The following is a 27,662-nucleotide window of genomic DNA, read 5'->3' as shown; positions in this document are numbered from 1 at the left end:
GAAGTGTATTTCACTGTAGCAAAATCCTAGGTCACTGATGAAGCAGATGGTGAATCTACCAGGTGGAGAGGATGGCAAGGGCCTCTAATCCATGACACAAGATTGAGACCTCTGTAAACAAAGGGCTTGTAGCATTTAAAACTCTGCTGCTTCAATTTACAAGTTTCTTCAAATAGGAATGGCTGCTTCTGCTCTTTCTACCTTAGTCTCCTATTTCTAGGATCATACAAATCTCTCTGACTCTTCCTTAAGCTATTTTTAACATTCTGCTTCTTCCATGGAGAGACCCAAAACCACAGTTTGGCAGCACAGAGCGGCTGCCTGAAACACCCTCACCCTGAGCAGAGCAACTGCTGCCATGCAGTTCCAGCAGCCCTGCTGAAATGAGCCAGTCCCATCCACCTCACTCCCCTGCTGGTTTGTAAAACAAGGGCCAGGCAAACCCGGGCTGTGGGCAATACCCTACAAAATAAACACAACACCAGCTCCTACCCACTCCCAAAAGAGGCTCATCTTTAGGAAAGGCCCAGGGGTGGCTGAGAGGAAGATCTCTGACATCCTGAGTTAGTCCCAGAGCCCTGCAGCCACCATGCTCTCTAAAATGTGATATGGGTGCTCAGCCCTTCGGAAATCTAGGCCAGTAATTTTCTCTGGGTAAATAAGAGCTTGTGTTCTGCAAAAATTGCTGGCTTAGATGTAGAGTACAAAACAAACAAAGATCCTTGCAGAGGAGGTTTTTTTAGTTTTGTTTTGTTTTTTAGTCCTTATATTACAGCTTCCATATTTTCCCTCTCAAGTAGATAGCTACTAGCAAATTCCTCTCAAGAACTGAAATGGTAATTATTTACCTCCTTACTAGCATAAGCTTGATTCTATGCTGCAGACTTATCTTAGTATTTATTCCCCAAAATCACACTTACAAGCCCCTGCCAGTACACATCAAACAAGAAATTACATATGATACAAATGAGCTCAGTGTACAAAATAAATGCCAAATACCTGAGAATTACATGCTATGGTAGAGTGTTGGGGTTTTTGGAGGGGGATAAACACTGAAGAGGAAAACACCAAATTTGATACCAACAAAAACATTAAAAAGGCAAAAATATTTAACACTGAAACACCAACAGCTTCACCTTGTGTACACTACCTAAAAGCATCTACTTTTTTACAAGACTGACAGATAAATTGGCCAGCTTAAAATGAAGATAAAGACTCCAACCCTTGGGTGATATACGCTGGAAAGACTTGGTGGAATCACTGAATGTTCACCAAACTGAAATACTCCTCCTGTCTGTGGGATTGCATGAGCCTGTACAAATGTAACAATATTTCTGCTGACTTACAGGAATATTCAAATTGAAATGACATAACCATGTCTTTCTAAAAGAAGCATGGAATTACGACTTGCCATCACATCACCAGTAGGTAGCACAGGCAAATGAAAAACTAAATGGTCTACCTGCAAAACCTTCACACCTGTAATTAGATAAGGCTTTTCTACCTCAGAAGAATTGCAATCATGCTACATTTCCAGACTCAAGGTCACATCTGGACATCTTCACTTTTCACCATAACAACTCTACCAGACAGCATTAACAAAACTCAGCCAGGTCCTTCTACACTTAGACATCTGACCAGAGTAGTACACTAAATATCTCTATCTTTGCACCAGATGTATCAGAAGACACCTCACACCTCCCTACTACATTTTATCGCCATTGTACAAAAAAATAACAGTGACAGATAAAAAGACAAAAAAAAGAAAAAAAGGCAAGCTCTGCTCACTCCCAAACAGAAGCACATCATTTTGCCATTTATACACAGAGCAAGGGATCTCACTCAATGGTGAGAGCATGGAGGTATCTCCAGAGCATGTATTCCAAAATACAGATTAACAACTCTCTGTGATTGCTGAAGCAACCTCTAGTGAAGAACAAGTGAAAAAAGGATCTCAACTGCCACATCACAATCTCATAAAGCTAATGCACAACAGCACACAGAAATACAGCACTCTTAGGTTAAATGGGCAATAAAACCCAAAAGATCAAGATGACAATTTCATCCTGAAGGTTTATCCCCTAGTCTAGGGCAGCCAGACCTCCCAAGCCCCCCGGCCTTTCACACTCAAAGAAAGCAAAATTAAAGCAAGGGATCCTACCCTTCCTTCTTGTGTGAAAATACACACATGAATCATTAGAATGAAAACTATCTGTATTGTTTTCTTATTTGAAGTGCCTAAAATATAATAGCAGACACTGACAAGGGGCTGTATTCCTCATGGTTGTCAGGCAAGACCTAAGTCAGCCAGGCCCATAGAAGATCTCTCCAAAAGTAATTATCTAGAATTCCTTGCTTTAATCTCCTGCACAAGACTCATACAAGTATCAAACCTTCCAAACTGGAATGTGGATTCTCAAACTGACATCCATGAGGAGCACAAGCACATGTGTATGCCTCACCACAATTTCCTCTCACTAGCATGAGATTTTCTGGAACACGGCATGTGGAACATCACAGCAAAACTTAGGAGCATGCAGCATTGAAAAAAACCCAAACAAAACCCATTTTCATATGCTTTATATGGTGCACAGGCACCACTTACTCATATCAGAAGGATGGTGGAACCACAACTGACACCAAAGGAGGCTTCAAACATCTGCTCCTTATTGCTCTTCAGCCCAACCTTTTATAACCTTCACCTTGAATGCCCTGCCCCTGTGTGCCCTCTGCTCCCTGTGTGATTGCTCAGCACCCCTGGGCACTCCATGGCTCCTCACCTTCAATAGCATTCACCTGTCCTGCACAGCTGCAGCCACTGGGGATCAGCCACAGCCCCACTCCCAGTCACCACAAACTCTGTGCCTACAATGTGCACACACTACAGTTATTTTGCAACCAAGCAAACTGAACCTTCATAAACAGAAGAACTAGCAGATGGCAATTAAGGGTTACATAAACACCTACCTAAATTATAGAAATGGTTGCCTACAGTAAAAGTATCAAGCATTTATCCTTGCTCATGTCATCCCAACTCCCTGTGAGCTCGTCCCCATCCATGTCATCCCCTCAGAAAGGTCTGACCTGGTGCTGTTATCCGTCTTTCCTGAGCACTTGTACATCTCCCAGTAATCTCTTCACTGAGCTGACTGCAGCTGGGACAGCTTTATTCAAATTCCACCTCCCAAAGTTCACCAAGGACTCAAAAGCAGTGACCAGATACTCCATCTTTTTGAGCTGCTCAGTCTGAGAGAATTGCCCTCAAGAGATCTCACCATTCTCTGGCAATCACATAATCCCCCACTATCACACCAGCCCCTCTCTCCCTGCTTTCAAACCACCACAGTATGCAAAAGGCAGCAGGGGATCAGTCTAGAGCTGAATAAACAGAAACAAGGAATGGGAAGGATATTCTGTAAGGATAGTCTTTAAGGATCTACAGAAATCCCTGTCTGACCATTCATGGCAGCACCTGGGAAGTTAGGCTAAATGGTTAGACTTAACACAAGAAATTAAGACTTCAGGAAAACAGAACTAGTAAAAATTAAATACTGGGTTCCTTCCATAATTCTCAACTGCCTTGGAACTCATTCACTGCCAACTTCAATCGTGAGCAGCTTTTTTTCTCTCATGGTCAAAGCAAAAATCTGGGCCTACCTTTGCTTTAGTATCACAGAACATCACCTGTAACACTCTTTCAGCCACCTCTGTGCTACAGGCTCTCTGCTGACATGGCTATAATCAAAAACTAGCCCAGCAGCAATGCTGAGGGGCTCTCCTGACATCATTAAGGTGCCTGACATAGAGCACAGAAAAGTTCTCTTCTCTTCACATAGCTAAGGTGCTTTGCCATGAGACAAACATGTCACATAGGAATGTGATTTTATTTTTGAGTCTTCTTCCACACTAACTAACTGAGCATCTCTGGCAAAACTATACATTGTCCAGTCCAAGCAGGTCAGGAGTTCCTCATTGTCTCCAAAACTGTCTTCTACATACCCTAAATTCTAGTGCCCTCACTACAAGAGAGACTGGCTAAGCTCAGAAGCACCAAGAAGCCATCAATTATTTTCCTTCTGTAAACAAGGAAGCAGGAACTGAACGCAAACAGGGATCAGAGTATCCTCCACTGCCACAGCACCAGGTTCTTCTCAAGTTCAAGAAAGATTCTTCTCAAGTTTAAAGAGCATGAAATCAAAATCTACAAAAATTCATTCCAAAGCCCATTTCAGTGTGTGCAGGCCTCCTCTCACTTTAGCCATAAGTGTCACATGCCTGTGTGAAATTTCCCTGCACAGTAAAGAGGAACTTACAATTCGCTGTGTGAAATTTACCTGCACAGCAAAGAGGAACTCGCAACTGGCTGTGAGAAATGTACCTGCAGAGCAAGGAGAAACTTACAAAATTAAACTCTCCAGCAGTTTTCTCTCTAACGGGTGTTGGCTATGGCAACTTGTGCCCATCAGACAGCTTATGTCATGTTGCAGACACTCAGGGATGTACCAGTCTATTTTATTAGACAGCCAGACAATCTAGGAACCATAAAATCTTATGCTTAAATGCAGCTTTTGCCAGAGAGACTTCAAGCACCTTATTAATTTGGGCAACTTCCCTGTTTTATCTGTGAAGAGAAGACTGTTTAGCAGCAATGCCAAGGGTTCATGATGGCAGCGTCTAACTCCCTACCCCAAACACTCAGAAACCACCATTTCTGCCACAGAAAAAACACCACAAAGCGAGGTCCCACTTAACACCTTATAAGCACAAAAAAGGAACAAAATATTGAAGCACAGATAACAACTGAGACCAGATGCAACTTCTACCATTCATCAACTACTACACAAGAAAAAAGGCCCAGTAATCTTTCTCCACCCAGCCTGAACAACTAAAAGTAACAATCCAAATATGTAGGAGAAATTGGAAACCTTCTCAGTAAACTAAACACCCAGTGTTAGTATGAATTAGTATGAATCAGACTGCCTCCGCATATTAAGCATGGGCAAACAAAGAAAGAAAAGAATGCAATTTTCCAAGGCATACACCTCTGCTATGTTCTGACAAAACAGCAATTCAGTACCGAAGTGAAACGTCGCACTATCGTTTGCCGTAGTGTGCTGTATGACATGCTGTAAACACGGCAAAGCTTTAGTAATACCAGACTTGACCACTGGCCCATACCAGACCTTGCTCCACCCTGAGAAATCTGCGCTGAGAAGTGGGGCAAGACTGACAGGTTTTATTGTGAAACTTAACAGGTTTGTGGATTAGCAAAGCTACCGTATTGAAAGCTGCAAATCCTTCGCCGGTCATGTCTCTACAGAACCGTGCTCATTCCTCAATTAAAATTTTATTATTAAAGTTACCAAAACGCCACACAAGACCTACCAGTTTCTGCCTGTTCTACAACATTATCGTAGTACATGGGATAAAATGTTTTGGTTTTCTTTCAGAGTTTGCTTTTCGTCATTCACGAGCAAAACTCGACAACCCCCCGATGTTGGGCTATGCTGTTTTTTTTCCAAGGTTCCCCTGTGTTTTACCATCGTGAAGATTTCGTAAAAGCGAAGGCACGGTATTTAACCAGACTTACGCCGTTCTTCGGGCTGAAAATGCCTTTAACTTTTGAGAGCGAACTGACCAGCAATGGCAACCGGTTTCTAGAGAAGATCGAGGAGAAAGGCGACCCGGGGCGCGGACGCACGCGGAGGCAGGCACACACATACACACACATACACGCGAGCGAGGGCAGCAGCTCCCCCCCGCCTCAGGACGGCACCAGCATCGACCCGGGCCCCACCGAACCCCCGAGCCTCGCCTTCCACCGCCGCAGCTCTGAGCGGCTTCCTCCCAGCCTTTCCACCGCTCCCTTCGCGCTCGGCCGGCTCCCCTCGGCCGCCCGGAGCCGCCCCGGGCCCTGCCGAGCTCACCTGCCCCGGCAGCGCCGGGCCTTGCCCGGAGGCCGCACCGCGGCTCGGCCGGGGAGCGCGGCGGCACCGGAGCCGGCCGCGTTATTAGACCCGCACCGCAGCAACCCCCGCACACCGCAATGGCCGGGGGTACCGCCGCCGGTGGTGCCTCCCCCCGCCCGGCTACCTGCCCGCCCGGCCCGGCCCCGACTCACAGTGCGTGCGTGAAAGCGCTGAGTCCCGCGGGCACGGCCGCAAGCCCCCGCCCGGAGCAGTCCACGCCGCGGTCGCCGTCGCAGCTGCACGGGGCCGGGCAGGGCGGGGGGGACGCTCCGCCGCTGTGTCCGGCCCAGCTCCCCAGGCCCCAGGCGAGGAGGCCAAGCAGAGCGAGGCACCGCATCGCCGACCCCGCCGGCCGCCCAGCCCCCTCGGCCCGGCTCGGCCTGCGGCTCTGCGCTGGCGCCCTCCGCCTACCGAGCTCGGCCGGCCGCCGGGAAAACGTATAAAAACCCACCAAAAACAACAACGACCAAGAAAATCAAAATAAAGGGGCTCCTCCGTCCGGCGCGGCTCCGGGGCTGCCTCAGCGGGAAGTCAGCCCTCCGCCGCCCGCCTGCCCCGTGCACAGCCCGCAGCGCTGCTCGCCACCGCTCATCTCAGCCACGCAGGCAGCGCTCGGGGGAGGTCGTGCCGGTGGCGGTGCCGGGCCGGCCCCGGTGGCTCCGCTGGCGCTCCCGCCCCTCCCGGAGCTCGGTCCTGCGGCCGCGGCGGCTCCGCGCCCAGGGCAGAGGTGCGTATGCTAATGAGACGGCCGCACCCGCGCTCCCATTGGAACGAAGCCGGCGCGGGGTGGGGAATATGCAAAATACGGCCGGGCCACAACCAACGGGCGCGAGGGGCGGGGCCGGCGCGGGCAGCCCCGCCCTCCATCCCGGCGGCCGCCGCCCCCCGGGGCCGCTCCCTCACGGCGCCGGGACCCCCGGGAGCCCCGGGCCCAGGGAACCCGAGCGAACGGGGCACAGCCGCGGCCGGGCCGGCCTGCGAGCCGGGGCAGCGCCGGGCCCCGGCACCTCAGGACACCATTTCCAGCCCTGGCGTTGCCGCAGCAGTAGCGGGCGGGCGCCTGGGCCCGCGTCCCTCCGCAGCCGGCAGGCGCTGGCCCCGGCCGGGCTCAGACAATGCACTGCAGGAGATAAAGCCGCCCCGATCGGGGCCCAGGAGCAGAGGATTCCAGCCGGCATGGCCCACCCATGCCCTGGGAGGGAGCACGGGGGCCGTGCCGTCCTGCTGCCCCAGGGACACAAAAGCACTTCTCACTGCTGTTCCCAAAGCTGCAGTGACTGAGCACAAGCTCTGCTCAGAACCGGCGTGCTGTGAAAGAGCTGTTCCCTTCCCACACAAAGCACCGCCGTGGTACCTGGCTGCTGTACAGCTCACACATCGCTACCAAACCTGTGCCCGTCTGCCTCCTTTTCTCCTAACTACCTTAAAAACAGCACTAAACAAAACGGAAACCCTATCTATCTAACCTTGTCGTTAGTGCCCTCCATCACCTGACTTTTTTTTAAATGCTTTCTTTCGGACCCTTCTATCCTGCAGCCACCACCAGAAATGAGCCTGTTGCATTAGCTTAGCTCACTCACACCATGCCCCGCACACAATCACTACAATCACTGCTTTTCTCCCAGATTTACCCCAAACCAGGACCGGGTGTCACAGGAGCCCTTGGGTAACCTCTCAGTGCCACCCGCTCTGAGCCAGCAGATCTGGCTGGAGAAAGCCCAGCAGGGGCACAGGCTCATGCTCTGGTGCACAGCCACAGCGCCTGCTTCACATGTTGGGGCTGGATGCTAAGCCCAGCCCAAAAAGCCCAGCCCAGAAAGCCCCCAGACCCCAGCAGCTAGGCAGGAACTCTGAGGAGAGAAGACAAAGGACACTGCAGATTCAATGTGAATGAAGCAAAAGCTGTTTGTTGTGCTTCTAAATGTTATTTACTTCTTACCTTGGGTCTACAGAGTCACACGTTGTTTGATTTGTTGCTCCATTTTGTCCACTCATCTCCTGGTTGGCAGCTCTGTTTTGTCCACCAGGCAGCACATATCCTTTTCTTACTCTAATTGGTAGGAGCTGCAAGTGTCATTTCACTTGGGTTGACACCCCTTTGTCTGTCAGCAACTCTTCTTCTTACATCATCAGCTTTTTTTATCCCCAAAGATGACCTCATTCTTTAGTTGTAGAAGGTCAGGCTGGTTCATGCAGTACATGTCCACTTTCCTGTGGATATGATTCCACAGGGTCAGGCTGGTTCTGCAGGTAAATAGATGACAGAAGCACAGGCAGGGCTCGGTAGCTGACAACCTGCCCCTGCCACAGCAGAAATGGGCTGAACCCCAGCACCCTGCACACACAGAGCTCTGCCAGCTCCCCTAAAGCCAGGAGCAGATCTGAAGTAGCAACTGAACCTTAGTCCAAAGTCAAAGCACCTGTCCAAGGGTGTCACACGGCCTGGTGGCACTCACTTCAACTTCCTGCAGTTGCATATGAAAAATCCTGAATACCTGCAAATAGGTGGTAAGGCAGAGAGGCCAGGGATGAGGCAGGCCCCATCACACAGTGCAGAGCCAGTGTCCACAGCACCCCTGGCCTGGCACTGCTGCTCAGCCAGGAGTTGAGGAGCTCATCCCTCACACTTCACCTTCCAAGGGCTACCTGTGACAACACTGATGTCCCAGAGGACACCCTGTGCAGGGCTGAGGTCTGTGCTAATCACACCTTTCTTGAGCTGACTGAGGTAAAGGGAAAAAAAGGCAAAAAGTCTTTGCTTAAAAAATGGTCACTTGGTGAAAATTAAAAATCAGACATGTCAATGGTGGGGACCTGAAGATCTGTGCCCAAGAAAGTACAGTGCACGGTGAGGACTCTAGGAATACAGACCCTCCAGCCACCACCACCCCATCCCCTAAATTTCTCATCATTTTTCAACTTTTCTAAAGTGTTTCAACCCTTCTATAAGTGTTATGATTAATTTATCTAGTTGCAAAAATGGTTATTTTCTTGCATTTAGGAATCCTGTTCCTGCTGCACTGATTTTACATGAACATCATCACTTACCTGTGAAAAAGTGAGGTCCCTTTAATAACAGGCTGTGTGCTTGTCCCATACCTTGTGAGAAATATGAAGTTCTCGAAGTGGAAGGTACCCCTGTGTGCTATAAAAGTACCAATGTTTGCTGTAAGTACAGATACTGGGTTATCTTTTGTCCTCCCTGGCTGCTCTTGGCAGAGAAATGCTGCTGTCAAAGCCATGTTGTTCTAAGAAATGTCAGGGCCAAAGCCACCATGCATTCATGTCACTTTCTGTGTCTGTGCTCAGGGATAGCAGAGGAGGAGCAGCAGCCAGAGCAGAAGGGGAGAAAACTCAAAGGAGTTCTCTCAACTTCCTGCAACAAAACAGATCCAAACCAATCCCCACAAGAAAAAGTGACCTTTTTCTTCTACTACTGGCAAAGAAAAATAGCAAAACACTTACACTCACTCTGCAAATAGTCTCACTTCACTAAGCAAAGATAATGGGAGCAGAAATGGCCCTCCGTGCCTGCCTGGATTTTGGAAGACAAACAGTAGCATGGAGTTACTCTGTACAGCAGCAGTGGTACCCTACAATGCCCCCAGAAGTTCTCTGGACAAAAGGGCCCTAGTAAAAGCAGAATAGCAGAGCTTTTTTATTCATTTTTTTTTTCTGCACGCTTTGAAGCACTGGAATAGTCTAGCTTTTCCTCCCCATCCTTGCCTGATTTCAATTTTTCTCTTTCTTTTAGCAGCACCACTTCAGATTTCTTTCCTTAGTGCAGCTCTTTGAAGTGGCCACATTTGACACTTCTGTCTAGGAACAATCCACTTCCCCTTTTTATCCAGCCAATACTGCTTCCAGTTAGTCTGGAACTCACACTGCCAATTAATACTTTCGTTAGTTTTTCAACCTCTACCTTGCTGGTACTGAGGGATCACTGCTCCATCAACAACTCCCATTTTTCTCACTTTCTGCTTAGGCAGACACCTGCTTGCAGGCATTTATTGATTTTATTTTCCTTTATAAATAAAACCCTAGCATTTTCTGTGAAGCTGGCTTATTTTTATAGGAAAGATCTACATGCTAAGACATTTTTAAGCTGAAAAAATATGGCCATATTTTACTAAATGGCCTATTTAACAAAAAAATATACTGTGGATTTTGAAATTACCATAATTTAAAAATCTAGTCTGAAGCAATTCTTAATATCACAAATCCCAAGAAGCATCCCCCAAAATACAGCATAAGGCAGCAATTAGCTTATTAAATTAAAAAAAAAAAAAAAAACAAAAAAAAAACCTGCAAAAGAGAGAAAAATCCTGAGGTGTGCTTTAAACAAGGTGAAGAAGATGAGGGTCAAACTATCAAGTCAATAAAAAAATTAGATAAAACTAGCTCATTTTGGTTGAGCTGTGGAGAAACTATTTGGTGGAGAAACTATTCTCTGTTCCTCTTCAGGGAAAATGGGAAGCACCATAAACTGATTTATTACTGCGAAACATCTCCAGGATTTGATGCCTGATGTACAGGCACAGGGCTTTGAAACTTGTGTCAGACATTTGGTAAAAAGGCATCAGGAAAGTTTGAGAGACATAGGGGGAAAACACCAACATGGCTTTTTTTCCTTCTATTGCCACAGAACTGTCCAGCAACGTACCTGTTTCTGACAAAATCCCACTTCAGAGACACAAATTCATTTGGATTGAATGGGAGTCTGAAGTGGAAGAGCATGCAGATTAAAACCTGAAACACAGACACAAAAATAAATACAAAGTGATGGCAGACTGGAGCATCAGAACTCCTGCTGCTAGAGCTGTGCCATGAGGAGATGGTAGGGGAATGGGAACGTGAAGATCATAGTCGTGATAAAAAACTTTGTTTTCCTGTAAGAATTTCTTAGACTTTACAGAAAAAACAGAGATTTGCATGGAGGTTTTAATTTCTAAATTGGGATAAAACCAGAGTCAGTGTGTTAGTCCTGCAAGGTGAGCTGTTCCACACAAACCAATTATCCTCCATCAGAAATGCTGATGGGGCAGGATGTGCCCCAAGGGCTGTTCCCCTCCCTAAGGATGGCCCAGACCCGGTTTAGTATGCAGATGTAGACACAGAAATGAATCCAGTTTAGAGCAGCTTTAAATTTTATCTGTCTAGTGATGAAAATAAGCTCCTATGGGCTGGAAATGGAGCTGAAGGACTCATGCAAACTGTGAAAGAGGCATCACAGCAAAAGCTCTGCTGCTGTTACTGAGCCCCACACTGCTGGGAAATTCAATTAGCACTTGGATTCTGCCTCTACAGTGCGCTGGCTTTGGCTGGGGTTAAACCATGGCACCAGGAAATTTAAGTTATGCTGGAAAACATGACACAGAGCTGCTGTGTGTGGAGAAAGAACACTCTGGAATACATGCACTGACAAAGTAAGCTCTCTTTAAAATGGAAGTGCATTTCTTGACACAAAAAAGGCTGAAACTTTCACTCAGATGAAGTAGAACTGAAAATCACTTCAGGAAACAAGTGACAAAAGAAAGGCTCAGTCAAGTTCAAAGCTTTGTTAAGAAAATTAAGGTAAAAAACCTAACCTTGGTATAGCACAAATAGAGAAACAATTTAAAGCTTCAGAAAATTTATTGGAAAAAAAATTATTTTGGTAGAGTCAAAAATTTGCCCAGAAAATTTGTTTCCCAATATCTACTTCATGCCTCTGTAAAACAAGAAAAACTAATGAGGACAAGCAAGACCACTAAAACTCACAGTTTAGAAACAGCACACGTAGAGTGAAGGAAAAAACAGACAAGTTAAATAGAAACCCGAGAGAAAAAAATTTTAAAATTGCTTATGAATAAATATCACACTTTTCTATGCAAACATTGCTTAACTTCCAATGGTAGAGTGTCTCTAGCACCTGTCCCTGTGCATGCATTACCTCGGTGAGCCACAGCAGAAAGCGTTTTGCAGGTTGGCCTGCTGATTGTATCCTTGCTCCATTATTCCTTAAGATGCCTCTGAAATGCAGCAAGCTGGGCTGCCAGTAGAAATGAGATGTTGTACCACAGCTAAAAGAGAATGATTGCAGGCAGCTTATTCCAACCTTCTGTCAATTGGATAGAGCAAAGCCAAAAGAGAGGACAGCTGAAAAAATTTGTGTGGAGGGTTGTTATTTTTATTATTTTGTTCTTTTTTCGTTGTTGGAGTTTTGCAAACCTAGATGTGCCAAGCCTTCTGCTGTCTAGAGTTCACTCTGGAGTTTCTCATGTGTTCCCCTTGAAAAAAGAGGGACACAGTAATAGCATCATAACAAATTAATTTCGTCTTGTCACTCTAAGCCATCAGCTGAAATTAGGTAGCTATACAGGAATTAAAAAGCAACTTAGGACAAAACTACTGGAAATTAAATTCAGGGTTTAGTCCAATATTCATTGTCTGTATTCTAGCTACAAAGTTTTTGTAATAAAAGAACAGGCTTTAATCTCACCCAGTGCCACCCCCTGCCGCAGGCAGGGACAGGGACACCTGCCACCACTGCCCTGGTGGCACTTCTCTTACCTGAGGGACAGAGGCATCTGCACAGCTGCGCTGGGGATGGGATTTTTTTGAGGAGTGGGAAAGAAATTGTCAGCATGCACCCGCGCAGACTTATTTTAAACCTTTGGCTACAAATAAAATGCCCAATTTACTCACCCCTGCCCCCAAAAATCCCAACGAACCACACAATTAAAGCCAACAAAGGTGAGGAGTACAGAACTTGTTTTACTTTTCATTATTTTATCACTTGATACCTGACGTGTCTCTAAAGCAATAGGAAACAGTAATGCATCAAAGCCTCAAATTATTTCTAACCTAATTTTAAAGGGCAGCTTTATAGGTTTTTTAAATGATTAGAACTAGCAATCTATTTTATCCTAAGGCCCACTGCTGAGTCTCAGACTCACAGCACACATCACACAGAACACCATCACACACAACATGTCACCAAGCTCCAACCCACACACAGTAACACCACACCAATTCAGGAGGCTGCAAGAGTAACACCTGAGTAAGACTTACTCTACAGAGTAAGACCTCACCTCTTCAGAGGGCTGCAAGGGTCAGTCCATGCAGAGCAGCACCTCACCTCTTCAGGAGGCTGCAAGCTCTGCCCTTCCTGTCCCTCAGCCCAGCCTTTTATGCCCTCCTGTTGATGCCCTGCCCCTGTGTGCCCTCTGCTCCCTGTGTGATTGCTCAGCACCCCTGGGCACTCCATGGCTCCTCACCTTCAATAGCATTCACCTGTCCTGCACAGCTGCAGCCAGTTAGGGATGAGGCTGGGCCCCACTCCCAACCAACACAAACTCTGTGCCTGCAAGACTCTCCAGACTTTGGACAATTCCTCTGTAAAAGTGAATGCTGCAGCCCAGATTTACCTCCGAAACCAGCTTCTCACCAGGATTTTAGAAGACAATCACAGAAACTCCAACTGCACCTTATCCACCATTTCCCTGGAATCCCAGTGCTTACCTACCATCTTTTCCTTGTACCAATTCAATTCCAGCTTTGCTTTTTGACTTACTTCACTGTCATAAGTCAGGGCACTGTGACTATTTGGTTTTTAAATAAAACTGAAAATGTGTTATTTCCTATCATCTACATCAAATGTTTACATAAAATTTCTCCATGTACTTTCAGTCCAGCCTACTTAAATTTGAAAAAAAAAATCAACAAAACCCCAACTTATTTTACAATCAAAACTGAAGCATTTTCTCTGTTAATCTCAGTTCCTAACTCTTGACATATTTTACTAACAACCTTACAAACTTTGAAGGACTTACAGAAATTAAGTTTTACAGAAATTACAGTCCTTCGAAGGACTTACAGAAATTCAGTATCTCTTTAAAGATACTTGATTCAAACAATTAAAATATCTGCCTCAGAATGAGATACTTGATTCAACAACTAAAAGGTAATATTTGACTCAATAATATGCATCTTGGAGTTTATGTAGCTGACTTCTCAAAAATGCAAAAGGTTCTATTACAGATGCTTTATAGCACTCTTTCCCCAGCAAATCACCAAACACTGGTTAGAAAAGGTACAATTCAAAAGCCACCAGGAGACAAAAGAAGCAGAGATTTAAACTTTCTCTTTGGATAGCCACACACCCCCAGGCGTTTATGTTATGCCCTAGAGACTATGAACAGCCAATTGAAGCAGTCTGCAACCTGGACTTGAAATGGAAATCAGAACAAAAACACACAAACACGATGGTGTGAGACTGAATTTTTATTTTTCTGTTGATAAACGCAAAGATCCTTCACAGCAGCAACAGATGCAGAAGTCACTTGCAGAAATTACAGCTCTTGTTAATATGTTGGTATGTATACCCATGTGTGAGAAGTGTGTAGGGACTGCAGATTATCACAGTACAGGCACTGCTCAGTAGTAACAGAGATCAAGTTTCTTGGAGTATTTTAATCAACCCTTTCCTTATTAATAAAGGGTTCTTGTAGCATCAAAGATGATTATTAATTAGCTGGCTGTTATTTTTTTTTTTACTGCAATTTAAAAACATTTTATCAAACTCTATTTATATGCCCAGGTACACCTCTCTACATTTTGTAGTGGTTGCCAAACCAGAACCAAATGCTACAATTCAGAATGAAAATGCTACTGCATTTAGCAGCTCTAGCTGCAGTGAAGTAAATATTTCATCAGAGTAACAAAACACACCCTGTTCAGTGATACAAGGGACATGGTTTGTAAAATGAACATTCCTATCTTGTATCCATACCTTTCTGTAATATATATATTTATATATGGCTCTAAAACATATCTCTACTAATTAACAATTAAATTAAAACACATCCACAATTGGTCTAACTAGTGATTTTGGTCTCAATACTTTAAACATTAGTTGTTCCATAAAAATATACAATTCAGCAACATGGTTGTATCAGCAACATGAGGCCTTTTGAAAGAGGCCTATGACATAAAACCAACCATGCAATTCAGTGCTCAATGTCATCTAACTGATAAATATTTATACTGCATTTTCAAATTACCAGTATCTCCCAAAGGTCTCTTTGCAGGCTTACCATGCTTACAGACATGCAGAAAGCAACCACATTTCTCACCTGCCCATAGCAACCACATTTTCTGTTCAAATAGATCAACTGACAAAGCACAAGCTTCAAGCTGTCATTTTTAGATTACTAACCTTTTCCTTTCTTTCACATATTGCTTCATGTGAAATAAGACTAGGGATTAGCCACACAGCAAGAACTGCACTTCTCAGTTTAAGCCTCTAAAAATCAAATTACTAACAGTCAATTAGGATGTACTCATAGCTGCCATACAAGTGAACTGATACCCAGTAGACAATGAAGTTAACTCTTCAAAAGGTGTAGCTTAAAAACCCAAACCCAGAACCTGAACTACACAAGTACAGCATCAAACCTGGTAGGTGCCTAAAAGTGGATCTCTGTCAGAAATTGTCCAAATGATACACAAAACCCATGGCCCCATCAAGAATCCATGAGCTAAGACAGGAGTTGTCCACAGATGGAGATGTCCTTGTTCAGCAGTTGTGATGCAGTACTTGTGCAGGACAAACAAGAAGCCCCCAAGTCAGAAGCAGTCAGTACTCAAACCCCAGACAGGCTCACATGTCACAGTAACCTGGCATATAAGACTCAATAACAATCAGTAATTTAGGTACTAATTCCAGAAGCAATACATTCAATATGGAAATAAGACTACAATAAAAGAGAATAGAAAGACAAGAATGGTATGACAATTAAGATGAGTAATTCTTTTACAGAGCAGAAAGTTAGGGGAATATCTGGACTTCTTTTGCACTGCATTTACATATCTTCTGTTTCTCAATATAAAAATACATCTAGAGAGTCAATCCAGAACTGCAAACAGCAATCATGTTTTCCCCCATAACTGCTTTAAAATTAGTACAAAATAATGTAAAGTACAGGAATGATTGTTGCAAATCTGTAAATGTTGGCCATTACAACATCATTATATAAGAACACCAACTGTAAATTATTTACAGGAGAGGTAATATAATTTCCAGAGTAGTGAATTATAATTTAGCAGAAGTGTAAAAACAAGATACTTAGCAAAACCATTACAAAATCTGGTATTGTTATCAGCTACACAGTAGATTGTGATTACATTTTGTAGTTGAGATACAACATATCCCTAAGAAAAGTGCCAAAATACTGCTACATAAGAATCTTCTTTTTTTAAAAAGTCAGTTAGCAAAACCCCCAGCCGATTCTAAGCTAAGCAATGTCAAAAGAAAGCAGGAAAAAAGAATGCTGATTGTACAACTATGTCTTATTAAATGCCTTTGAAAAATCTGTAAATTCACTCTGTCACTTAAAAGTCTGACACAAGACTTACTGAAAAAGCCAAGAGAAATATCACCATATATGCTTCCCCAGGGCATTTCAGGCCATTCTAAACCTACACATAACTCTAACCCACGGGGCACAGGGAGACTGCAGACATTCTGAGACTGGCTGAGCTGCTGAGGGTTGCTGCGCTCAGGGGCCAAGCGTCCTGCCGGGTGCCAGCCAGCAGCAGCGCAGCCAGGGCCCTGCTGGGGCTCACACTCTGCAGGTTTTTAACATCAGCCCAGGGGCTGGCACACATCACCCTCAGCAAACCCTTCAGAGGGACTCAGCAGGCTGGAGAAACGGGCAAACAAGAGTCACAAAGGTCAGCAAAGAAAAGTGCAAAGTCCTACACAAGGGGAACAGCCCTGTCCAGCAGCACAGACTGGGGACTGAGCAGCTGCACACAGCCTTGCAGAGAACAGCAGCGAGCCATGAGCCACCCCAGGCTCCTGCAGCAAAGAAACCCCACAGCGCCCTGCTCTGCACTGAAGGAGCATGCCAGCAGGCTGGGGCAGGGCACTCTTCACTCTGCTCACTCCTCCTGAGACACAGCTCGAGCGCTGGGTCCAGCTTGGGGCTCCCCAGCCCAACACAGAAATGGGCACACGACAGTGAATCCAGTTAAGGGCCACAAAGGTGGTGAAGTGACTGGAGTATCTTACAGACAAGGAGAACTTGGGAGAGCTGGGATTGTCTCTCTCACCTGGAGAAGAGAGGGCTCAGGTGATCTCACCAGCCTGTGTCAATGCCTGAGAGGAGGAGTGAAGGATGAGCCTAACTCTTCCAGTAAATCTAGGGATGGACAAGAGGAATGGAGCACAAGTGGAAACAACAGAAGCTCTACTTAAACACAGAAATGGATCTTCATAGTGTAAGGGAGAGCAAAACACTAGAACAGACTGCCTCTTCTGGAGTCTCCATCCTTAGAGATATTGAATAACTCAGCTTGTCACATTCCTGGGCAACCTGCTCCAGCTGGCGCCCCTCTCAGCTGGGCAATGGGGCACGGACTAGATCCAGTCCCTCCAACCTCAACTGTTCCACGATGCTATGAAAAGGACAGGGTTTTAGGACAGGCATTGGATCAACTGAGTCACAAAGAAACTACAAAATGCAAAAGGAATATATATTTTCTCTTTAAGTTATTGCACACAGTGTTAATTTTGCTGCCTTCGTTTTGCTGATCTCATCTTTTCAAACCTCGACTCCATTTCTTCCAGGACTTTTGGTGTGTATCGCACAACCAACTTCACCTTGCCTTGAGCTGCCTTCAGCAGTTCCACTGCCTTCTCATGGTGCTCCCCTTCCACGCTCTGTGAAGCACAAACCAGCTGGTGTTAGTAAAGACACACACTGAAAATTGATTCTTACATTCTTTGTACAATTCTATATAAGTATAAGCCAATATATTTATTTATATGTACTCTATTCTCAAGACTGCATAAGGACAATGTAAGACAATTTCAGGAGTTACCTTTGAACAAACCAAGTGAGGGGATGATAAAAATGCTAATTAGTGCTAGCAAAAGAATAGTGCAAAAATCTTTAATTTATGCTGAACAATTCTGCAATGATTCATGCTGAACAATTTTGAAAATTCTGCAATGATATCCTTAGTAAATTATGAAATTACACTTCAGGAGAATACTTACATCAAATTTAATATTATTTTTCTTCTTTTGTACGCATTTTAAATTTAGCAGTCACCCTCAATTTGCTTAATAAATTGGCACAGCCAGCTGCAAGGTAACTGCCTTCTTGTGCTACCTGGCATCACGACAAGGCAGAACAGTGCATGCTGGCTGCTTGCAATGGAGCAACTACCATGCAGTGTGTTGCTCCACGTGGCTCTCAGCAAACCCACACCATTCCAGTTCACTTCCTCTCAACTCATCAATAGCCTAACCCAACTCAGAAGACCTATACCAACCAATGCTTTCCTATACCAACTCTCAGAATTTCTTAGAATTATATTAGATTATTATCTAGATTCATCTCATTACAATTTTTAAGCAGCACTTCTCAAAAATGGCATCCAGTACATTCCTGCACAGCATGTATTTTATCAGCAACATTTCTTCCTCCCAAACCTATGAAACACAATGCCAGGACCACTCCAAGCCCACCTCCCACTGGTGCTATTAGAAGGCAGGTGATGTACTTATTGATTGGAGGGTTTCCCTGTTACTATAAAGTTACTTACAGAAAGAAAAACAACAGTTAAAAAACCCAAGATATTTCTCTTCTACCAGACCACATACATCTGAATGTTTTCATTTTTGTTATTCAAGTGGATGCTTGTAGGCTGCTCTGTTTAAAACTGGTCATAAAAGGTTTGTAGAGCTCTGTTTAATTCTATGAAAACACCTAAACTCTGGAGTACACTAAAGATCTCCCACCTGAAAAAAATGAACTTGTTTTTCAGTCATATTCCCTGCAGTCCTGGCAGTGGCATTTTCTATTATTATTACTGAAGTATAAATTACAATCACAAGAAAATGCCTGTCATGCATTATGATGTTTCCACCTGTAAATGTCAGATGACAAGGATTTTCTGAATACAGCAGCATTCTTAACAGCATTTATGCACTTGCACTTGCTGTATTCTTACAAGGGCTATATATATATATATTTATACATGTGCATGCATGCAGAGAGCCACTGTTAGCTGTCCCAGCTGCCTGATGATCAGGCTCAGTTTTGGGTGGGGTGGTGGTTTTGCTGTCCTTAACAGAGTCTGTGGGTGAGGAAGGCCCCATCTGAGGACAGTCTGGCACCAGTGCCAAGAGGTTCCCCAGTAACAGAAGGCAAAAGCAAGCACAGCTTCATCAGTACAGCTGATTTCTCTGATGCCTCTTGAGGAGGAAGCTGGAGTCCCAGGTAACAGTCAGGACCCAGGTATGTCAGAGATTTGTGCCAGCCAGGAGCTCCTGGAGTACAGACACCCAGATCTGTACCCAGCCACTATTCCTTTCAAGAGTCAAAACCCCTCAGAATCTAGTTTGACCCTCAGTCTTAAAATAAAACTTGGTTTACAGATGTAATAAGAATATTAATTTTAAGCCTGCATAGAGCCTCTCTGTAAATAAAAGCAAGTGTTTGGGAGATATTCACATGCATGTGACTGAAAGATGTCTCAAGTCAAAACCTTTCCTTTCCAGCCTCCCATTGTTTCACTTTTTATATTGTTGATTCTTCAGAAGAGAACGCTTACTAAAATAATTCACAACAGCACTTTAGACACACAATTCTCAAAATACAGTAAAAAGCTTGCTTCTGAAGGTCAGTAAAGGTAAGTGGAAGGATAAAAAATACCATACAAGGTAACACCACCTTGTAGTCCCATCTCATTACAGCTTCCATCATGCAGTAGCATGAAAAAATAAGAACCCGGTTAGCCAAAAGGAACATAGCATAATTTACTACCTACCTTAGAAGGTGCAGAAAACTCCATTAGTAGAAATCTGCATCATGAAACTCCAATTAAAAAGGAAGGCAGTTTGTATTTTACAAAACTCTCTGACTACATTTATATAACCCCTCAGAATCTGAAATACTGATATAGATAGCACAGTTCCTTTTTGAGACAGATAACCAAAGCATAATCCCAAAATTCACAATGCACACAACTCTACAGAAACCTAAGCAAATTTGTTTTGGGAGGATAAAAAGAAAGCGCTTTGCCAAGATCAGGAGAACAAGGAGCTTGAGCCATGTGTTCTCTGTGCCCCCTCAAGTGGAAACAAGCAGCCACTGCTACACAAAGAGAGGAAAGCAGCTCCTACCACTCCGTTGACAGAGAGCAGCTGGTCTCCACGCTTCAGGCCTCCATGTCTGTCAGCTATGCCTCCAGGGATAATGCGAGAGATATAAATTGGAGAGTTTTGTTCTTTGCCTCCCATAATGTTGAAGCCAAGGCCTTCTTCTGTTTTGGGTAGTTCAACCACTCTGGGATGGGAATGACCTTCACTAGCAGCAAATGCAGCTACTGTGGCCTGCGAGAAACGAGATTGTCTCATTTACAGGAAACAGAACACAGTTCCTTTAGCTAGGCACAGTGAGCAGGCTGAAAATGTATTTCATCTCAAAGTACTGATGTGTTAAGACAAATGAGACAATTAATTCCATACCTACCAACACTAGCATGAAAAATTCAGAACTCCAAGAATAAAATTATAATGAAAGAAACGTAAAAACCACAAGTCTTGTTATACCTTTTAATAACTTGTTCAGCTGATCCATTTTATCAGACATCTAGATAATAGCCTTCTGCATTTTAAATAATCTTCTGCTTTTGAAGTAATGAACTACTGTATTTTTTGCAAGTTATGGTTTGGCTTTTACCTTTGCTGTTGCATTAGCTCTGACTTCGGGGCTACTGCTGATATCCACAGTTTCATACACATGTTCATACACCTTTGGAGACAAAAGAGCTTCAGTAGGAGTAAAACAGGTATTTTCCTGCTTAGGTAATATAACAAAATATCAGGGGCAACTCAGAAGTGTGTACATTAAAAGCACACATCCCTAATGTTGCTCCCTGACTCACAACAAGAACAGGCCATCCAACACTCTCTGAAGAAACAACTCTGTCAGTATTTTTGCTGCTCAGTCTCAGCCTAAGGCTCCCCTCCTTGCACAGGACCCAGATCCCATCAGGACTTGGGGAATGCTCATGGCTGGGCTGCCACACATCACTCCAGGTATTTTCTCTTGCTGGATTCAAACTAGAATTGTTCAACATGGATACACACAAAACCACTTCAGGGCAGTGTCACAGACATCTTTTATGAAAAATCCTTTCCTTAGGATTTTTCCTCCTGAGAAGCTGAGAGGCCTCAGGAACAAAATGTAAACAATGATTATCTGCTGCTGTGGGATGCAACAGGTGCATCTGTGATTGGTCCATGTTGGATGTTTGTCATTAAGGGCCAATCACAGTCAGCTGGCTAGGACACTCTGTCCAAGACAGAGCCTTTGTTATCATTCCTTCTTATTCTCTTCTTAGCTAGCCTTCTGATGAAACCCTTTCTTCTATTCTTTTGGTATAGTTTTAATGAAATAAATATCATAAAATAACAAATCAGCCTTCTGAAACACGGAGTCAGATCCTCATCTCTTCCCTCAACCTGAGACCCCTGTGAACACTGTCACAGGGCAGCTCTTCAAGGCTTTGCTGACAACCCATCCCTCCCCAAAAGCTCCCAAATTTTCCTTCAACTTTAGCAACTAACTGAGCATCTCAGGGAAAAACAAGGACTGAAAACACGAAGACAATAAGGATACTAATGCTAAGGAGGTGCTTCCACTGCAGGCTAACCCACATCTCATCTGCCTCCCAACCATTTGTACTTGCTAAGCAACAAGTACAGTGTCCTCAATGGCACCAAAACATCAAGATGACACCTGTGTCTACAAACAGGTTTTTTAAAAATCATTCCAGCTGTTATCATCAGTATTAACATAAGCAACAGCAATAGCAAGGCACATCCAATCACCTAAAAGTCTCTAAAACAATACTTGGGATGAAGATGAAGTGGCACAAGACTCCACCTAAAGATGGTGTGGATTTGGCTTAAAAATAACATTTGGTACTTGGTCTTACACAGGCAATTGGTACTTTGTCTATTCTTACATACCAACTGGAAAACATCCTGCTAGCTGCCAGTAAGGACAGACTCTCCAAATAACCTTTAAGAAGTAATTTGCTACCAAGCCATTATTTTATACACCTATGGTGTCCCAAATTATTTTATTTTGAAATTACTTAAAAATAAGGCTTGTTCTGTTAAGCTCTGTAAATTAAATGCTGCTTTATCAAGTTCCAAATCAGCTTACTGCAGTGAACACAAAAAGCAAAATGCAAATCATACTGGTCTTTGACTGAAGGTAACTGTTCCATCAAGTTAACTTACCTCTCTTACAGCATTACAGAATTCACTCTGCAGAACCCTTTGCAATGCCTGTAGCTTTTGTGGTGGCACTTCTCCACTTCTCTGTAACTTTTCCAGCAATTCAATTGCTCTGCAGATGTCTATGAAAAAAATAAAGCACTAGTAATGAGGAATGCCTGAGGAATCTCAAAGTATCTTTATTTTTTAAATTAAGGGAGCAGTCTGTGTGTGCACTTGCATACACTTTAAAACCGTGCTTTAAATTTTGTTATCCATAAAACCATGTCTTTACAAAAGGCTACAATAAAACACTACTCCAGCCTGTTCAGCCACAAAAACAACCTGGACAGATCTGGACAACCTGGACAACACTGACAAGCAAATTGCAAAGACAATCCAGTTTGTCGTCAAAGGACTGAAATATTGGTATGTGTATTAAAGTATTGGAAATGTACTCTTCATAATACTCTATGGATGGCATTTTGTTAATACTAGCTTAATAAGATCAAATATGCTCATTATGAAATATTATAATATTTTAATATTATCAAATATGCTAATGTTCCTTTTATAGTCAAAAATTAGTTCAATAAGGTATACTCAATACTGCCCAAAGAAGAGGGCTGAAAACTATCTGGCCTATTTCTTTCCCCTCCTCAAGCGTTTATAAAATCAGCAGAACTCCTTTTCATATTCTCAGCTGAGAGACAACATCTCCATAGTCTAGAATCCTGAACCCCAAACCTCTTTCAGTTCCTTGAAATTTGTTCCTAAGAGTTGGCACTGTCCATTTTCTCATAAATGCTGCTCTGTGTAATGAACTCCATGAGGGATTTGACTCCAGAATGACTCAAGACAGGCACCAAATGCAATGTGACATTCTCTTGGCAGCACCAGAAGAGCAGAACACATTCACATCCCTCACTTGTACTTGCAAACTGTTACATGAGTGATTATTCTGAAACACAGAAGTCCTTGAACAGAACTAGAACAGTCTCTTGGAAAAGCACATTGAAAGGTTAATTTTCATTATTACAAAGACAAAAGAGCAGTGATTAATCTACTATATAAGTAGATCACAGATCATTTTAGAACAGGATGAAGTCTGGAACACTGCTAGTCCCAAAGGCATTACTTCCTTTTTTCTGTAATTAACCTCTAGTTACTCATTTTTCATGTGAATGCACACCTACTCAGTGGTACCACGGCAGCACAGAGGAGCTGTGAACCTCTGAAACAGGAGTGTAAAAAGAGAGCAGTTCTGTAACAGGATGAGAAGGTAGCAGGGTGCATGCTCTGAAATCAGGACACAGCCCACAGCAGTGCTCTGTCCATGGCATGAATTATCAGACACACCCAGGCTGTGCAGTAGAGTGAACAAGGCAAACCTGAAGCACACAGCCTGGTCATCCATGCACTGGAAACAAATCCTTCATGGGAAAACACTCAAGCACCACAGCCACAAGACTCAAATTATTTCTGATGATAGTTAACATTCCATATATTTCCATGTGCCATGAGAAGTTGGTGCTTTCTGGCAAGCATTTCCAAGCTTTATAAGCATCAGCTATCTAGAGCAATGCAATATCAAAACCTAAATGAGCTACTAATAATCCCATGTTCTACAGAGAACACATTTTTCACAGTTACTATCTGTATAACTGCAAAATAAAAAAAACCCCCATATTTAAAACTTATTTCCCAATATATATTTTGTAATTCATTCAAAACCCAAAACAGTTGGTGAAATTAAAGGCATACAAAATCACCAACATTCTTAGTAACCCCTGTGCTCAGCACCAGCAGTACTGATTAACATAGCACTAATTGATTCATCAGGCAGCCCATCGATCAGCTTCAAGAGCTATGATCAAATGGAGACATCAGCACTTCCACCCTGACACACTCCATGGGTTAATGACAAATGTCAATTATCTATCAACTACAGCACCACTATCATTTCAGTACCTGCAGATGTTTGCAGACAAATTATTATTACATGCACATAAGGGCTACAGCCCCCTGTAGCCATTCCTGAGCCCATGGTCTGTGAACCACATTAAGATGTAAGGTGTACTAACTTGCTATCAGTTTGACTGGCATTCTGCAAGAAACTTTAAATGGTGACAACAATGTACTGATACAAGGAGTAGCTGCAGAAAGGAAGACACCAGAATTCCAAGCCATAATTTATCTTTTTTCCACCTTCATGTTTTGTCATTAAGTTAGATATGCTTCCTACCTGTATCTCTTAACAGACTAAACATTAATGACACAGCACTTTTTACCCTAAGGTAAAATCGCTTTCTTTGGGAATCAGCTCTGTCTTTCATTAACTACAGACTAAACACAGAATCAGCTTTTCAAAAAGTGATTAGAATAGAATGAACTGGATTCATTTTAGATGAAACTAAAGTAGAGGACACAAATAAAAAAGTGTTTTCAGATCAAGGACCAAACTATTGGTATAAAGTAAAAATTCAGAGCAGCCTCACACAGCATGAGAGTCAGATCCTCAGTTCTCAATAAACCATCTATGCCACCACAGTTCTTGCTCAGGCAGGTAGAGAACACATCCCATCAGCAGGACACTGCTCCCAGCAGCTGCTCTGCTGTGTGTTATTGACAGGATCCCACTATACCAGTGTGGGAGTGCAACAGCTTTCTTCCACTGAGCTGCACTAGGCACCACCAGTGAGAAGCTGAATATCCAATCTGTCCCAGCAACACTGCCTTAGGAAAAAGTTTTGCTGGGAATATGGGGCAAAACATACCTTCCTTCATTTTTCAAGAGAAGCTGGCTGACTACTGTGTTGAGGTAATCTGCTTCCTCCTGAATGACTAGCTGGAATATGATCAGCTGAAAGCTGTGCTCTTCCCAATACAGACACCAGAGCCCGACCAACTGCTCAGCACCAAAGTGAACAGTACCCAAGTGGTCCAGTGATGGATTTCAACAAGGATCGACACAGATGTAGCTCCAGAGGTGGATAACTAAAAAAACCCAAACCATAAAACTAACTGTAAAAAAGAACCCATACATAATGGAAAATTTGCTTTTCTTTTCACCTCTTCTTCCTTGTTATACCACACTGCCTGCTCTTCACAAATCGTTTTTTGGCGTCACTAGATTGAAATCCCAAAAAAAAGAAAACATTTAAACTAAAAGAATGTTGTGGGGGAAAAGCCAGCAAGATGGTATGTGTGACCAAAACACAGAAAGAGAAAAAACACAGCATCCTCACAGATACTCCTGATTATTCACCTGCACTGCTTAGGTGCAAGCATTCTAGATTCCCGAGCTGTGTGCAGAGTTAGCACATCACCACTAAACTGTAAGAAGGACTGAAATGTTAACTGTGGTTTCATTCCTGCCCTCTGGTGACTTGGGGAGGTGGTGTACAAGAACTTCCAGTGGCCCTCGTGGTAAGCATAAAGTACTGATTTCAAATCAGCTCATTTCTACACTATTCTCTCCTGTCTTCTGCTGTATGCCAACAACATGAGTGACTTTCACTTTCCAGCTAATTATGACTCATCATCAGGTTAAGTGCAACCGACCCCACACAATTAACAGTTACCTATTTCTGTAAATAAAGCTCTTGCTTTGATAAAGGGCTCCCTTTTTCTCCTTTACTTAAAAAGACCAATATGCCTGAAGAGCAAACAGCTCCTCTGCTTCACTGATCCCGAAGCAACTCTGCAGATTTGTTTGTTTTCAGGCACAGAGCACAGTGGCAGGGTAATGAGCTGTAGGATGGGACCTGAGCCTTAAATCTGCAGACCTCCCAAGCACAACTAATCCAGTGCAGCAGCAGCTGCCCTAATTAACAAGCTCTGAGTAGGGAGAGTAGATGAGCTGTGTGAAGCACAGACTTTACATAACTCACTGTTTACAGGCCAACTCACACAGTACAAGGGGTTCCTGGCGGAATGGGAAGCAGGGCTGGCAAAACCAGAAAAACTGAGCTCCTCAGCAGGTAACACAACAGCAGCAAAAAAAGGAAGTGGGTATGTACAGTGTGATACACACCTACAGAAATACATCTAGCAGCAAGAGCAGAAGTGGTGCTGCTAGTGGGAATGGTAAGGGGAAAAGTCAGAGCAATCAATCACCTCTACTTCACCTGTTTTCCTTTTCAAAAACATGATTTCTAATTATCAATAATCATTTCCCATGTACACCTCATTTTCCAGTCCCTACTATCCTAAATCCACAGCAACAAACCAATCGTCTATATTGTTATAAAAGCATCTGTGGACATTACACTGTACCAGATCCTCACATTGAAGGAAATTTATAATTGTTTCCTAAAAGCTGGGGACAAATCTCACAAACATACTACACAAAAGTACCCAACTAGGTTCTATGCTTGATCTGTTTTGCTCTTAACTTCAGTTACACAGCACATGTATTAACAACACAAATTAAGACTACATGCCAGAAAAAATGGGATGAAAACAAGTATGAGAGGGTAACAGAACACAATCATGAACAGGATCCCTGCATGCGTCAGCCGTCCTCTATAAAAGAGGTAAATGATTATTCCTAACACAGCCAACCGACTGAACTCAGAACTCTAACACTTCTGCTGTGTTCAGATGAAGTTTTACCACGAGAGAAGCAGAAACCGAAAGACAGCAGGCTGAGTAAGAGCAGGCTGAAGCGTTCACAGCAGCCCAGGCAGAGCAGACACTGCTACAGAAGGCCCCAAGCGAGTGCCCCTATGGAAACTGGGCCGCAAACCGAAACGGAGAAAAACCTCCGGGGGCTGCACAAAGCCAAGCCCAACAGGTCGGCCCCACCGAAACGCTCCCAAGAGCCAGGAGCGGCGACACCCCGCTCAAATCCCATCAGCTGTCCGAACGAGCCGCGGCTGCGCCCGGCGGAAAGCAGCGGCGGGGCTCCTGCGGCCGGCCGGGAGCGCGGCACGGCCAGTGCTGCTGCCAGCCCGCGGCCCCGGGCCGGGCCGGGAGCTGCACGGCCGCCTCCGCCCGGCCGAGCGGAGAGCGGAGGGGCGCCCGTGCGGGCCGCGGCCGCGCTCACCTCGCTCCAGCCGCACCGGCTCGCCCAGCGCCGCCATCTCCTGCTGCCCGCCCCGGCGGAAGTGACGCGGCAAGGCCGGAAGGGCGAGGCGGCCCGGCCGAGGGCAGAGCCCCGTGAGGGGCGGGGGAGCCGCCGGGGCTGCACGGCCGCGATCGCCGCCGCGGGGCCGTGCGGGCCGGCGGGGCCCGGCCGCTCCAGCGTACCTGGCCATGATTCCTCTGGACCGTGCGATGCCCAAATCCTGATGGGAATTTCCGTGGAAAATGTTCTCTCCGTTTTGTTCCCCATGCTTTAGCGTGACTGAGGACTATTGACACACCACACTGCGGGGGCAGATCCTTCTGTGCGCCCGGAGTGC

The 27,662-nt window shown here is 44.4% G+C and overlaps 2 protein-coding genes across 2 annotated transcripts in view; both read right to left on the bottom strand.

The window, feature by feature from the left end:
* The window catches only part of LGR4 (leucine rich repeat containing G protein-coupled receptor 4), a 74,161-nt gene extending 67,573 nt beyond the window's left edge, over positions 1-6,588 (bottom strand). The window contains exon 1 of the mRNA XM_054283709.1: positions 6,122-6,588. Within this exon, the coding sequence (XP_054139684.1) occupies positions 6,122-6,306 (185 nt within the window). The 5' untranslated portion in view covers positions 6,307-6,588. The remainder of the gene's footprint in view (positions 1-6,121) is intronic.
* A 7,628-nt stretch (positions 6,589-14,216) lies between these two features.
* LIN7C (lin-7 homolog C, crumbs cell polarity complex component) lies at positions 14,217-27,364 on the bottom strand. The gene is made up of 5 exons (XM_054283664.1): positions 27,305-27,364; positions 22,279-22,397; positions 20,708-20,779; positions 20,149-20,358; positions 14,217-17,676 (listed from the first exon to the last, which is right to left on the bottom strand). The coding sequence occupies exons 1-5, from the start codon at positions 27,339-27,341 to the stop codon at positions 17,521-17,523; spliced, it is 594 nt and encodes a 197-aa protein (XP_054139639.1). The 5' UTR covers positions 27,342-27,364; the 3' UTR covers positions 14,217-17,520.
* Positions 27,365-27,662: the final 298 nt, after the last annotated feature.

This window comes from Melozone crissalis, unplaced genomic scaffold (assembly GCF_028551555.1).
Source record: "Melozone crissalis strain CALT ecotype California unplaced genomic scaffold, PUWL_Pcris_2 ptg000038l_1, whole genome shotgun sequence".
NCBI lineage: Eukaryota > Metazoa > Chordata > Aves > Passeriformes > Passerellidae > Melozone > Melozone crissalis.
Note: the sequence above shows the minus strand (reverse complement) of the source record. Positions and strands in the feature narration are given on the sequence as shown.

Coding starts and splice junctions, on each gene's coding strand:
- LIN7C (XM_054283664.1), bottom strand. CDS start 27,341: ATGGCGGCGCTGGGCGAGCCGGTGCGGCTGGAGCGAG. Junction 20,780..22,278: donor TCTGTAATGCTGTAAGAGAG/GTAAGTTAACTT, acceptor TTGTCTCCAAAG/GTGTATGAACATGTGTATGA. Junction 20,359..20,707: donor GAGCTAATGCAACAGCAAAG/GTAAAAGCCAAA, acceptor CGTTTCTCGCAG/GCCACAGTAGCTGCATTTGC.